Raw genomic sequence first — 14,222 nt, 5'->3', positions numbered from 1 at the left:
CACGTGCGCACGCACAGATGTTTGTGGCTGTCATCGGTAAACGGCGTAAACTGTCAGCGTGTGAGGAGGCGCCTTTCAAAGCGTCCCTCGGCAGGCCTCTGGCCGCCGCACAAACATCGATCCAACTCACTGAGCACCGTTGAGTGAGGGGAGGGGCCTTGCAGCTGCCCTGCCTTTCCAAGGTCGGAATGGACCACAGGAGCGTTTGGTTGCCATGGAAACACACCTTCACCCTGACCACGTGATGACATCATCAGGCTGCTTTGATATTGGTCACATGACATGTTCAACACAAGAAGATCTACAATTAAAGATCTACCATAGAAGCTCTACTAGAAGTCCTTCACGAGGTGTCCATTCAGTTCAATTGGCTGTCAGTCCGCACTTCTGGGACCAGGACGTCTTGTGGTTTTCTTGCTCTGGTGACAACATGAAGAACTAGAAGTGTGCTGGGTTGATATCCTGGAGGCCTTCAGGTGGGCCGCAAACCTTGAAGGTGGGGCTGATGGCACTGACAAAGGTGAAAGGTCAAAGGACGTAAATGTGTTGTTGCCTTGCAGAGTCTTTAGTTGTGAGAAGAACAATGGACGAGGTTCTTGTTTAGCGTCGCTCAATTAAAAGAAACACAAACAAGTTGGCTGCTTGTCGTGCGATCGCTAACGTTTCATCGGGAGCGAACAACAAAGCGTCAAGCGCGAGACGGAGCGTTAATTGTCAGTCTTTTGTTGTCTTGTGTGCGTCTGCGTGTCATCAACAGACGGAGGGAGGCTGGACGCCGCCGTCTCCTCTCGTTCTGTTTCCTAACACCGCACTGAAGCGCTTCGACGTGTTTGTCACTCAACATACCGACAGGAGGGGTTACCACGGCAACCCTGCCATCATCACTACACAGCGAGACCAGAACACGTACGCGCTCTCAGCCAAGTCCAAGTTCCTCAATCCCCATCTAAGCAGAACCACAAGCAGGACCACAACCTGCTGTGCAACTCCTTGTCGTTTTATGTCTTCACTCATGTCCTAATGGGGACAGGAAACGATGAAAGATGAATGAAGCCACAAGACAACACACACACACAGACACATGCACACACACAGCTTTCTAAATGAAGACGAAGATTAAATGTGTGTCTTGTTGTTTTTGATTGTTGTTTTTGATTATTTCAACTAAAAAGATGAAACATGAAATGTTTTGTCATGACAAATGAAACCATCTCATTACAAATCAGAAAAAAATTGTCATTAAAAAAAAATAATTCTACACATCCTTGCAAATAAAGATGAAAATATATTTAAAATACAATAAATCTAAATGACAATAACAGATAATGAAATATATAATAATAAAAAATAATTTATTAAAAATAAATATTTCAACAGATCAAATGTACAGTTGAATATTTACAAGAGTCTAAAATGTAAAAAAAAAAGATTGAGCAGCAAATGAAAACACAAAAAGTGTTAATGATGAATAAATGTTTTTTGTTCTAATGTAATTTTAGTTCAATTTATAAATGTTTCTTTATTATAATGCTTCTTCATTTTATGTTTACTACCATTTTCCTACAATTTTTAAATGTTTCTTTATTAGCATTTTAATTCAATGTATAGCTTATTCTCTATTATTATTTTTCTTCATTTTATAAATGTTTCTTTACTATTTTTTGCTATCTATACATGCTTCTTTGTTTACTACCATTTTTATAAAATGGATAAATGTTTCTTTATTGTTTGTCTTCAAGTCATACATTTTCCTCATTTAGAAATGTTTCTTTGTTACAGTTTTTCTACAATTGTCTTTATTATCATTTTTCTTCGATTTATACATGTTTCTTTATTATTATTTTTCTACTATTTGGTTCTGAGCAAAAAAAAAAAAAGGTTTTGTCTCGTGTCCTCAGCAGGACTTTTTCTTAACGAGCGGCAACACAAAGACGACCTGGATGGATTCTACTCGACAGCAAGAGGCCACGCCGCACAAAGACAAGACACAGGTAAAAGAAATAAATAAATAAAACGCTTTTATTTTATTGTCATGACGACAGGAAGGAACAAAGAAAGACGACGTGAAGACGAAATGATGTGGGAAAGTAGTATTTATTGCTTCTTGCTGTCAAATAATATCCATTATGTTTTATTCATTCCATCAAAAAATCCAACGGAATATTTTTTTCAACAAAAATAATCATTTAGATCGTGTTTAATGTTTAAAAATGTCTTATTACATCAACACAAATTCACCAACACGACTAAATATGATTTAAAGACATAAATAAATAATAAATAAATATCATCAGACAGATGTTACTGGATTTGATTCCATTCTCATTTTAAAACATTAACAATCGTAATGACTGTTAAAATAATCATAATATAAGATTGATTCGAATCTATCATTATTTCTGTTTTTACTTTTACATTTACTCATCGACAGTAAAATCATTACAAAAATGTTTTGCTTTAATTTGTGACAGGTTGAATATTTTACGATCAAAACAGTATGCACGTGTTTATGAAACTAGTAAACGTTCTCATCACATTTAAAAACGGCGTGCATATGTTAAAATTAATGACGTGTTTAATAAATGTGTAATCATATTTATAGTGCTGTATGTAGGATTTATTGCTAACGTTGATGGGGATTTTAGAGCAAATAAAAGCGTGAATATTTAAATAGTTCACGATGCCTGGTAAACGTCAACACCTTCACATCAAGCTGTGCGCACCTTTGTGTGTTTATTTCAGTTGGATGCAAATGACTTTTGAGCTGAATGTTGTGTATTCTTTTTGTGACATAATGAACTGATCATCATGCACGCTGTTTATTTCACGTGCTACTTTTTTATGCTTATTTCATGTATTACACGGCCTCCAAATCTTAAAATCATGTCTTTTTATTTCACCGTGTGTTTGTTTGTGTTTGTTGTTGTTGTCGTCTCTTTCTTAAATGTGTGTGTGTGTGTTCGTGTGGCCTGCCGTGTCCCAACAAGCACCGCGGTAGGTGTTACACACGCGCGCGCACGCATACACACACACACACACACACACACACAAACTGCAGTTACGGCAGTGTCCTCTCATAGGGCGCCATCTAGTGGCAGCAGCAGTTATTTTAATCATTTTCCGTTTTTAATCCTTGGTTACTTAGATTGAAAGTAAATAGTTGTTCATTATGTATGTAATGTAAAAAGTGTATGGAAATGTTCGTGTGGTCATGTGACACAACGTCTTTTATTGACCAAGCATTCAATCATTTGCAAACACACACAGACACACACAAGTAAAATGTGTCCTATTCTATACAGCTTTGTGCTTCATTGAACTCAAGTTCCTACGTGACTTACAGGTTACTTTTAACATAGGAAACATTTAGGCTTTTGGAGTGGTTGTCATGTGACAGTCACGTGACTATCCCACGATAGAAAGTAGCTTCCCCAAAATGGCAGTCGAAGCAGGTAAGTTAGCTCATTTCCGAAAGCTTTTTTTTTTGCCAATTACTCAAGTCCCTTTAGTACTTGTCGTGCTTTAATATGGTGTCATGTATTACAATTAATCTCTTCTTACTATATGTCTTGAATGAGTTCATAGAAAACAAGCTAGGTAAATATCTCTATCAGGCTTTTAGCTTTAAATTCCTATAGAAAGCCTGACGTGATATTGAGGTGAAAATGCGAATAAGGCACTCAATAAATGTAACAGTTTCAATTATTTTCAATGAATATATGCTCTTTGTTCCATTCAAAGTACATTTGTGCTACATAAGAAGTGTTAAATAAGGAATACATTTAGCATGAAAAATGTCATATACAGTATGTGACATGTTTGACATGAATTAGTAGGATTTCACAATAAATATCACAATAAAAAAATGTTTTGTGCATTATATCCACCATCATTTGACTTTAAATAGATTTTTTTGGTTAAATTTTGTTCTGGCTGACAGTTCAGTAAATTAAATTTTGAATGCTAACAGCCAATAAGTGTTTTTTTTTTTAATAATAGGCATAGAGCTAGATCTAAGATTACCGCAGCATTAGCATTAGCTGTCTTATAAGTAGACTTATTTTTAGAAGGCTAGGAGAGAAACGGCTAGACTTTGGTTAAGTGTGCTATTAGCATTAGCACAGCTTGTTTGATCAGAGAGAGACCACAATAAACGTTTAGCATAATTTAGCTTTTATTTGGTATGCAGCAACGCACACTGATACACAAGCTGCTACTGGTCATAAAATCGAAATGACAATGAAGTCTAAATTCGTAAAATAAAGTTGTAAGAAAAAAAACAAGATTTTATCGCTTGGCTTTTTACCAGTAAATCTCAGGCGCTCGATGTTGACTTTTGCCGCTCAGAGTTCGCTGACTCGCTCGCTCAGCGTCTCAAGCTCTTCCTCCCGCTCCCCGTAAAGCTCCGCCCCTTGGCCGTCACCGAGGTAGGCGGGGTAGTGGAGGCCGCCGAGCTGGGCGTGATGATGCCAGCGTAGGTCGTCGCTCTCGTGTGTGACATAGCGCTCATTGACGCGGCCTTCCAGGCTGCGCAGGTCCAGCCACATCTGGTAGTCCTGTGTGTGTGTGTGTGTGGGGTGGGGGTGGGGGTGCAAAGATGGCAGTGTGGTCAGGCGAGGTCACGTGAAGGTCGTGGCCATGGCGTCTCACCTGCAGCCACGGGTGGCTGAGCGTCTTATCCACGCTGTAACGCTTCCTCATCTTGACCTGCAGCAGGTTGTTGATCAGGTCGATGGCTGCCGACACAGGAAGAGGCCGTCAGAGGCGGGGGCTTGAGGGTTGGCCCCCCCGCTGTGAGGGGCCAGCAGAGGCTAATGAGCAAAGCTAACATGATGTTAACATTTCTTCAGGGGTCAGCGGGCTGAACAGCTCTGAGAACGCGGGGCCCCTCGTGCCTGGGGGGGCCTCCATCGCTTGGTATTATGCGCATGAATACACGCCAGCTTCAATGGACCCTCAGCCCGCCTCCTATGACAACGCCCACATTTTTGTCCTCTTCAGCCCTCCTCATGGGACACTGCCTGAACTATGACGTCCACCTGGGACGGAAGTCTGTCTCAGTGGGATATCACTTGTCCCCCACAATCATAAAGACACTTTACTAAAACATTCAAGACTTTCTGTCCTAAAAGTGTCTTAAACGTCTTTGTTGCCATGGATACAATGTCCACCATGAAATGTGACGCAGGAAGACAAGAATACGACTTCTTTACCTGCCTCATATTCTTTGTCTGACTCATGTTGTTGTGGTCTAAACGCTGGTGAGTCACACACTAACTTCCCGCCGCCCCCTCAGGAGGACAACCATGAAGACACGCGAGGACAGTGTTTCTCAACTGGTGGGTCTGAAAACGAGTCGTGGGTCTTTGCTGGGCAAAAAAATAAGAAAATTATCTTGTGCTTTTATTCTGAAGGTTTTTTTAATGAAGCAGGGTGTCGTCTATTGATACACCGTAAGGTGGTGTCAACGCCCTGTAGTGTTGTTTGAAACCCGCTGCCATAGAAGAAGACCAACAATATTGGTTAGTATTGTACTGCCATTAAGATGTTGAATGTACCAATCCTACCTCTTGTTGAGCCTTGGAAAGTGTTTGGCTGTAGGTAGTCTATGCTTATACTATATCATCCGTTTAAGTGGAATGTACATCTTAATTGTCTATTTAATTGTCATATTTGGAGGTGTTCGAATTCACCATGTAAAATCGCAAATGCTAATCGCTAGTGGTTACAAGGGATTTTCAATGTAAATTAGCATCGAGCTAGCGCATTTGTTGAAATGCATTTCATTTATGTTGAATACCAGAGAAATTATTTTGTATCTTATGTAATATCTTTTACGTATGCTCAGTCTTATAGTGCTTCAATACAAAGGCCCTGAAATGGAGCTCAAATGCAACTTGATTGAGAACCTGTTATCTGCTTAGCTAGCACTGCGCTAGAACATTGTGAAAGAAACATGAGGTGAACCCGAGTGGAAACGTCACAGCAGGATGGAGCTGCTCCAAGCTGGAAGCTGTTTAACCTTCGACGCCTGTTAGCTTGGAAGCTAACGCCAGGCGGAGGTTTGGATGTGAAAGTTGCTCATTAAAGTCAGCGGGAGATTAAAGTCGAACTTTCCCTGGAAGTCTTTGACATTTGTGTCACTTTAATTGGACAAAATGCCACTTGGAGTACAAATGTCAAACACTCGACAGGAAGGCCAATCAAGCTAGCTGCAGGTTTGCATCCTGACTTTAGATTCATGACCGTGAAGCAAACAAGAAAATGGACAAGCTCTTCCCTAATCTCTAAATGTTTAGATTAGCATCAGAGCAACCTGGCTAACTTGTCAACGCACCTTCCTGGGAGACTTTCTTCCAGGGGTGCGGTGGGTACATGAAGGCAGCGTTCTGGATTTGATCGTTGATGTCTTCGTCTTCGTTAAACGGGAACGTCCCGCTGAGGCTGCAACACCGGAAACGAAATATGTGACCAGGCGGCTGTCATCATAATCATCATCATCATGTCAACATGTCACCCACCTGACGTAGATGATGACGCCCACTGACCACATGTCCAGGGAGCGGTTGTAGCCTTTGTTCCTGAGGACCTCGGGGGCCAGGTATGCTGGCGTGCCAACCACAGAGCGGCGGAAAGACTTCTCGCCGATGATCCGAGCAAATCCGAAGTCACAGAGTTTCACCTTCAAACAGCAAGCAAGAAGACCATGCTGCGTCGTTTCCTCAGCGGCCATGTTGAATGTGCCACCTCACCTGTGGAAGTGGATCTGCGGATGCCAGCAGGACGTTTTCGGGCTTGAGGTCGCAGTGGACAATGTTCTTGAAGTGGAGGTGACGCAGTGCCACCAGGATCTGATGAGCAGACACACGGTAGTCAACAACTTAGCTAGCTGGCGAGTTAGCTCCTCGTTTGACCAGGAAGTATCAGTGTGGTTTTGGTCAAGCGGGGGTGCTAGCGTCACCTGAGTCACTAAGAACTTGGTGATGCGCTCGGGTAGTCGACCTTTCTCGCTAGACAGGATCATCTCCAGCATGTCTCCGTGGAGCTTCTCCATGACGACGAAGACTCGCTCGGGCGTTTCGAACATACAATCCAGGTTGACCACGCCTGGGTGGTGAAGGTTCTGGGAAGATGAGGATTTCTTCCATTAACTCGTTCGCTCACTCACCCTGGCTATCATTACCTAAATTACAAATGGAAACCATGTAATACACTCCTTCTGATCAAAATTTTAGAACCAGTTGAAAAATTGCAAACATTTACATTTTGTACTGTTGGATCTTAAGGAGCTTCTAAGTAAGGCTTCAAAATGCAAAAAGAAGAAATGGGAGTGGAAATTAGCAATTTATTGCAGCCAACCTTTAAACTGAAATAGGCTGTTCATCAGCTGATCAAAAGTTTAAGACCTTAGCTCAAAAAAACCCGAACCCCCCCCCCCCCCCCCCCCCCCCCCCCCCCCCCCCCCCCCCCCCCCCCAAACGGATGATGCAGTCAACACTGCCATCCACACAGCCCTTTCTCACCTACAGGGCCAGGACACATATGTCAGAATGCTATTTATAGACTATAGCTCTGCTTTTAACACAGTCAGCCCCCACAAACTCACAAATAAGCTCCTCACACTTGGCCTGTCTCCCTCCCTCTGTAACTGGGTGTTTAACTTTCTCACAGGCAGGCCCCAGTCAGTCAGAGTCCACAATCGCACATCCAGCTCAAGAATTGTGAGCACTGGGACCCCACAGGGGTGTGTGCTGAGTCCGCTCCTCTACACGCTCTTCACCTACGATTGCGTGGCCTCCCAGAACAACACCAGCATCATTAAATTTGCGGATGACACTACAGTCATCGGACTGATCACTGGTGGTGTTGAAACGTCATACAGAAGAGAGATGGCGGACCTCATAGCTTGGTGTCGTGATAACAATCTCCTTCTCAATACAGATAAGACTAAAGAGATGATCATCGACCCAAGAACAAGGGAAAAGGCCCTTGACCCCTGTATATTCCTTGGCACATACATCAGCGAGGACCTCACCTGGTCTCACAACACCCAACAAATTATGAAGAAGTCCCAAAGGAGACTGTACTTCCTGAGAAGACTGAGGAAATTTGGCGTGTCCACAAAAATCCTTAGTTGCTTCTACAGATGCACTATCGAAAGTGTCCTTACTGCCTCCATCACTGTTTGGTACGGTAACTGTACAACACGTGATAGGAAGGCACTCCAGCGGGTGATCAAGACCTCACAGAACATTGTTGGGGCAGCCCTCCCCTCACTGCAAGACATTTATAAATCTAGAGTCCTACGAAGAACAAACAACCTCATCAAGGACAGCACACATCCACAACACTCATTATTCACACTCCTACCGTCAGGCAGACGCTACAGGAGTTTGAAGTCCAGGACCACAAGACTGGCAAACAGCTTTTACCCACAGGCCATCAGGCTTCTCAACGAAGCACTCACACACACCGCACGCAACACACGCACACACTCATAGCACTTTATTTATTTATTTATTTGTATTAATGTCTCTTCTGTTGTTGTTGCTTAATTTATTGGTATTAATGTTTCTTATGTTCTTGTTCTTTCTTGTGTTTTCTTTCTTTTCTTGGGAGAATGAACAGAATAAGAATTTCATTGCATAGTATAACTGCCTGTTTTACTATGCATATGACAATAAAACTCTTGAATCTTGAAAACACAAATAAAACTTTCCAAAAAAAAGGACTGAGTAATGAGTAGCTGTGCCATTCTTGATAATCACCTCAAAAATTTGTATTTTCGGGAGGCTAGTGGGAATGTTTCTCCAGGTGTTGAAGATGGCTTCAAGGAGCGCATCCACTCTCTGGAACTGATGTCCATTTTAGTAAACTTCCCTTGCCATTTATCCCACATCCCCATTTACATCAGAGGAACACGCAGGATGGTTCAAAAGAGTGAAGTTATTCCTCTGGAAGAAGTCCTTTGTCAGGCGGGCATTGTGAACTGCAGCGTTGTCCTGTTGAAAAACCCAGTCATTACCACACAGATGAGGGCCTTCAGTCATGACGGATTCCCCCTGCAACATTTGCACATAGCCAGCCGCTGCACAACCTGAAGCTCCATTGTTCCATTGAAGGAAAACGCACCGCAGATCATGATGGCGCCCCCTCCACTGTGCCGTGTGAAAAACATCTCAGGTAGGATCTCCCTTTCATGCTAGTTTGCATTGGAAACCATCAGGACCGTCAATTACATTTTTTCTCATCAGAGAATAAAAGTTTCTTACGCCTTTCAGTGTTCCATGTTTGGTGCTCTCGTGCAAATTCCAAACTGGCAACTTAGCATTAGCTGATGAACAGCCTGTTTCACTTTAATGGTTGTTTTCAATCGTTTGTTTTGTTTCACTCCCATTTCTTCTTTTTGCATTTTGAAGCTCTACTTGGATCTCCTTGAGATCTAACAGTTAAAAATGTAAATTCTTGCAATTTTTCAACTGTTCAAATTTTAAGTTTGGGGGGGGGCTTGTCGTGTATGTGCGAGTTTATGCGTATGCACTCAGTGATGGGTGACTTGAATGAATCGAGTACCAGATTCACTCAGTGAGTGACTCATAAGAACTCGGGTCAGAAAAAGGAATCGAGGAGTCACTCAGTAAATCAATCAGTAAAAGGAATCACGACTTCCTTTCTCTTTGCTCTGGCTTAGCGTCCGTCAGTGACTCACCTGTTACCGGCTGGTGTGTCCTTCACTGGATATGTAGTCCTCTGATTGACACTATGTAGGACTCAAAGCAGTATGGTCTTTGCTATGGCGGCGCCCTGAGGCTGAGCAGCACCATGACATGCCAGGAAGTCACACCCCTACAGTGTTGTCATACTAATGAAGACGCTCACGACAGGAAGTCTCGCTCAGCGCATGTGTGTGTGTCTTCATGCTTTTGTGCCACAAAGACTCAGGTGTTCACCTTCATTTGTTATGTTTTTTGGTCAAAAGCTCTGACCACACAGGTAAAAAATAATGTACCTGCAAGATGGCCACCTCGTTACGCAGCTGACTTTCTTGTTTGGTGGGAAAGCGAAGTTTGTCAATGATCTTGATGGCCACATCGCGGCTGGATTTCCTGTGCTTGCCTGCCAACACACACGCACACACACGTACGTTCATGCTGAAAATGAAGTAGTTGATCACTAAATTATTGGTCATTCATTGATGATTAATAAGTTGTTTTACCACCGTAGACGATCCCAAACTGTCCTGATCCCAGGACCTCATCTGGGAAGATCTGATAAACCGAATTGATGTCCTGAAACATCCAAACATTTGATTGATTGAGAGCTTATTTCATTGTGTTAGAAAAATAAATTATAATAAAATGTTGCGTCCACTATTCCATTTGATTGTTAATATTAGTCATAGTTATGCATTGACATACATGTATATGTACTGTATTTCTGCTAGTGTACATCTTAATGACACACTGACTTGCTTAAAAGAAATCACTGTGGTGATTTGATTAAATGCTCAGGGTTAGAGACCTTACGTCTCCAAAACAAATTTCTACATTTGTGTTTCCATGTCGGCAGGCTGTAAGACAACCGCATGTGTGTTCCTTACTGACAAAGTTTGAATAAATATGCTTCTGTCCCTTATTCTTTCAGGGAGACACTGGCATCAGACTGCAACGGGTTTGGATCGCCTGTCTCTTGCTACATAGAATAACAAAGGCACTTATACCATCCATCAGGTTTGAACTGATTTCTTGCATGTACGTTTGAATTTAATTGTATCTCTCATTATTCTGAAAGTGCTTGTCTTGTCTGTTTTGTCTAAGGGGTGAACATTTTTCTTTGACAGATTGATTGGTTAATTTATAGATTGGTTGGTTATTTCATAGATTGTGTGTACAGTGGTACCTTGGTTTTCGTGATTAATCAAAAAATCGAAACAAAACTGAAACAATGTTTCCCATAGGAAATAAAGTAAATCCAATTCATCTGGTCCAGACACCCAAAAATGTTCACACAAAACACACACAAGATAGAAAAATGATAGGTTTACATGCAGAAAACAGTGCAAAATGCATAGACATGACGAATTAAATGGGTAAATGAACATTTAACATCACTTTTACCGTGGTTGAAAACTCTTGTTGATGAGCAAAGAGGGGAAGGGAGAGCCACACGAACACCACATTTGTGTTTTGCTATGAGTTATTCCTTGGGTTCAATATTGTTTCTCATCTTCTTTATCAAAGTTCTGGAACTTTCTTTGGCCCCGTGGTGGGTTATTTTGCAGCCGTACTCAATAAAAAGCATTTGTGGTGTAACTGTGTTAGTTGGGAGACAATGACTTATGGGTGGGAGTTGATAGAATGCTTACAGGCATAATATTTTGTAATAAAGACATGTTACGAACACAGTTGTCCTCATGTAGTGAATTAGCACCAATAAGACTGAGTCACGCCGCACGGTGGTCTAGTGATTAGCATGTCAGGAGATCGGGAAGACCTGGGTTTGAATCTTCGTTGGGCATTTCTGTGTGGAGTTTGCATGTTCTCTGGTGCGTGGGTTTTCTCCGGGTACTCCGGTTTCTTCTCACATCCAATAACATGCATTGGCGACTCTAAATTGTCCATAGGTATGAATGTGAGTGTGAGTGGTTGTTTGTCTATATGTGCCCTGCGATTGGGGTGTATCCCGCCTGTCGCCTGAAGTCAGCTGGGATAGGCTCCAGCGTACCCCCGCGACCCGAGTGAGGGGAAACGGCATAGAAAATGGATGGATGGAAGACTGAATATGGGATTTTTTGTTTGGGAATGATACAGTACATCTGCAAAATGATACAGCAACAAACGGACGAGTTTGTGTATCATTCTCATTTGAGTTTGCCTTACAGAACACCGTAGTATTGTGTAAACTAATTATCGCTATCGCTATTTGTTGTTGGGTGTGCGATCCAAAATGGCTGAACAACAACAAGCAATACTGGGAGTAGTCCGTCCATTCCATTCCATTCCATTTTCTCACGCTTATCCGGGTCCGGGTCGTGAGGGCAGTAGTCTCAGTAGGAAAGCCCAGACTTCCCGGTCTCCTGCCATCTGTTACAGCTCCACCGGGAGGACACCAAGACATTCCTAGGGCAGCTGTGAGACATAATACCTCCGAGGTGTCCTAGGTGTGTCCCGGGGGCCTACTCCCGGCTGGGCATGCCCGATATACCTCACCAGGAAGCATCCGGACTAGTTGCCCGAGCCACCTCAACTGGCTCCTCTTGATGTGAAGGAGCAGCGGCTCTACTCTGAGCCCCTCCTGGATGGCTGAGGTCCTTGACCAATCTCTTAGGGTAAGTCCAGCCACCCTATAGAGGAAACTCATTCCAGCCGCTTGTATCCGAGATCCTGTTCTTTAGGTCACGACCCAAAGCTCATGACCATAGGTGAGGTTGGGAAGATAGGTCGACCGGTCAGTTGAGAGCTTTGCCTTCCGGCTCAGCTTTCTCTTCACCACGACAGTCCAGTACGCTGCGCCAATCCGCCTGTCGACCTCGCGCTCCAACCTCCCCTCACTCGTGAACAAGACCGAGATACTTGAACTCCTCCATCTGGTATAAGACCTCACTCCAAACCCAGGACTCCTTCTTCAGCTTGACGGCAGCCCTAACCTCTGGTTAGGACACCAGAGGTAGTCCGTCCAAATCTTTATTAATATGACAATATTCTACATGCGAAAGGTAAAATACAACAGTTTGTTATGCGCAATATTGTACGATAACTGAGACAGTGTATGAGAACTGAGGCAAAATTTTAGTCAAAGAATGCGTTCGAAAACCGAGGTTCCACTGTACGTCACATCACACATACAGTAAAATACTTCAAGTGGAACTGGGGGCCTGTTCAAACTTCTTCTATAAATGAACTAATTGACTGACTGTTTATTTTGTGTGGATGTTGTGTGTGTATGTTGGTCTGTGGTGACACAAAAAGCCTGAAATATACCATTTTGGTTTGTGAAGCAGCTTGTGTGCAGTTAATTGACAGTCTAATATCACACTTCAGCGCAGGAGGACAAAAATACAATATTATTATTTAGGGGTCAAATGGTACACTAAAATGTAATTTGGTTTCGGTTCAGTTTCTTGAAGTGCTCGGTTCGGTTAATTTTCGGTACAAAAAAGGTAGAAAAAAATTACTTAAAATGGTTTTACTTAAAAAAAATTCAAACACAACTTTTAATAAATAAACAACTTTTAATAAATAAAAGCGACCCATTTGGGTGATATTTCAAATAAAGTTTTTTAAAATAGAAAAATAATAATAACATGAACTTGTATTTAAACAATTGTTTAAACATTGTGGCAAAATGTAATGGACAGTTAAATAGCTCTCTGTTGCGCGTGAAGTCCAACCATCTGTCGTGTGATAGCATGTGATCGTGGACGAAATCACTTTTAACTTTTTCATAAAGTGCTGGTATAACTTTCTGGCTAAAGTGAGGACGTGATGGTATTTCATAACAAGGTTGAAGAACTTTAATCGTATACAGTCATGGAAAAAATGATTAGACCACCCTTGTTTCTACAGTTTATTGATCCGTTTTAATGGCTGGTACAACTAAAGGTACATTTGCTTGGACAAATATAATGATGATAACAAATATAGCTCGTAAGAGTTTAATAGCTGATATCTAGCAACTTCCATGGTTTTCTTGATAATAACCAAAATCACTTACATGAATAGCTATAGCATTGTACTGACAAACAATTTAACTCTTATGAGCTATTTTTGTTGTCATTGTTATATTTGTCCAAACAAAGGTACCTTTAGTTGTATCAGGCATTCAGTCAAACAAGGGTGGTCTAATCATTTTTTCCATGACGGTACTTAATGCCAGCGCTCTCAACATCTGAATATGGACGTAATCTCGTGGCTATAAAAACTCCAATACCATGTGTTACTGCTTTGGCCCGGCCAGAGTTCCTTGCTGGTGGTTTTTTATATGCGGAAGTGTGGTGTTTGAACTAAGCTGGTTTTCTTTCTTGTAGATGTAACATTCACTGCCGGATAATGCTGTTTTAAGTGCGCTAACATATTATATTATATACATATTATATCCATGGAACAATGTCAACACACAACTTTGGATTTATCCTCTTGCCTTTGTCTATCCGTAATTTTAACAGTGGAGCCAAAGTGTTCCCAAACAGGAGATCATAGTGAGATGCGATGGTCTTCCAGCTC

General features: G+C 42.0%; 1 protein-coding gene across 2 annotated transcripts in view; it reads right to left on the bottom strand.

Annotated features, from left to right (window-relative positions):
- Positions 1 to 4,156: 4,156 nt before the first annotated feature.
- Positions 4,157 to 14,222, bottom strand: part of prkd1 (protein kinase D1) — a 35,247-nt gene continuing 25,181 nt past the window's right edge. Inside the window, exons 14-21 of one of the 2 annotated variants that reach the window (XM_054796951.1) lie at positions 10,217 to 10,289; positions 10,010 to 10,116; positions 6,962 to 7,123; positions 6,753 to 6,851; positions 6,522 to 6,682; positions 6,338 to 6,444; positions 4,651 to 4,736; positions 4,157 to 4,556 (exon numbers count right to left, since the gene is read on the bottom strand). In XM_054796951.1, coding sequence (XP_054652926.1) covers positions 4,344 to 4,556; positions 4,651 to 4,736; positions 6,338 to 6,444; positions 6,522 to 6,682; positions 6,753 to 6,851; positions 6,962 to 7,123; positions 10,010 to 10,116; positions 10,217 to 10,289 — 1,008 coding nt within the window. In that variant the 3' untranslated portion in view covers positions 4,157 to 4,343. The remainder of the gene's footprint in view (positions 4,557 to 4,650; positions 4,737 to 6,337; positions 6,445 to 6,521; positions 6,683 to 6,752; positions 6,852 to 6,961; positions 7,124 to 10,009; positions 10,117 to 10,216; positions 10,290 to 14,222) is intronic. The other variant, XM_054796952.1, reaches the window with a different exon arrangement.

Source organism: Dunckerocampus dactyliophorus, chromosome 13 (genome assembly GCF_027744805.1).
Source record: "Dunckerocampus dactyliophorus isolate RoL2022-P2 chromosome 13, RoL_Ddac_1.1, whole genome shotgun sequence".
In the NCBI taxonomy this organism is placed as follows: Eukaryota; Metazoa; Chordata; class Actinopteri; order Syngnathiformes; family Syngnathidae; genus Dunckerocampus; species Dunckerocampus dactyliophorus.
Note: the sequence above shows the minus strand (reverse complement) of the source record. Positions and strands in the feature narration are given on the sequence as shown.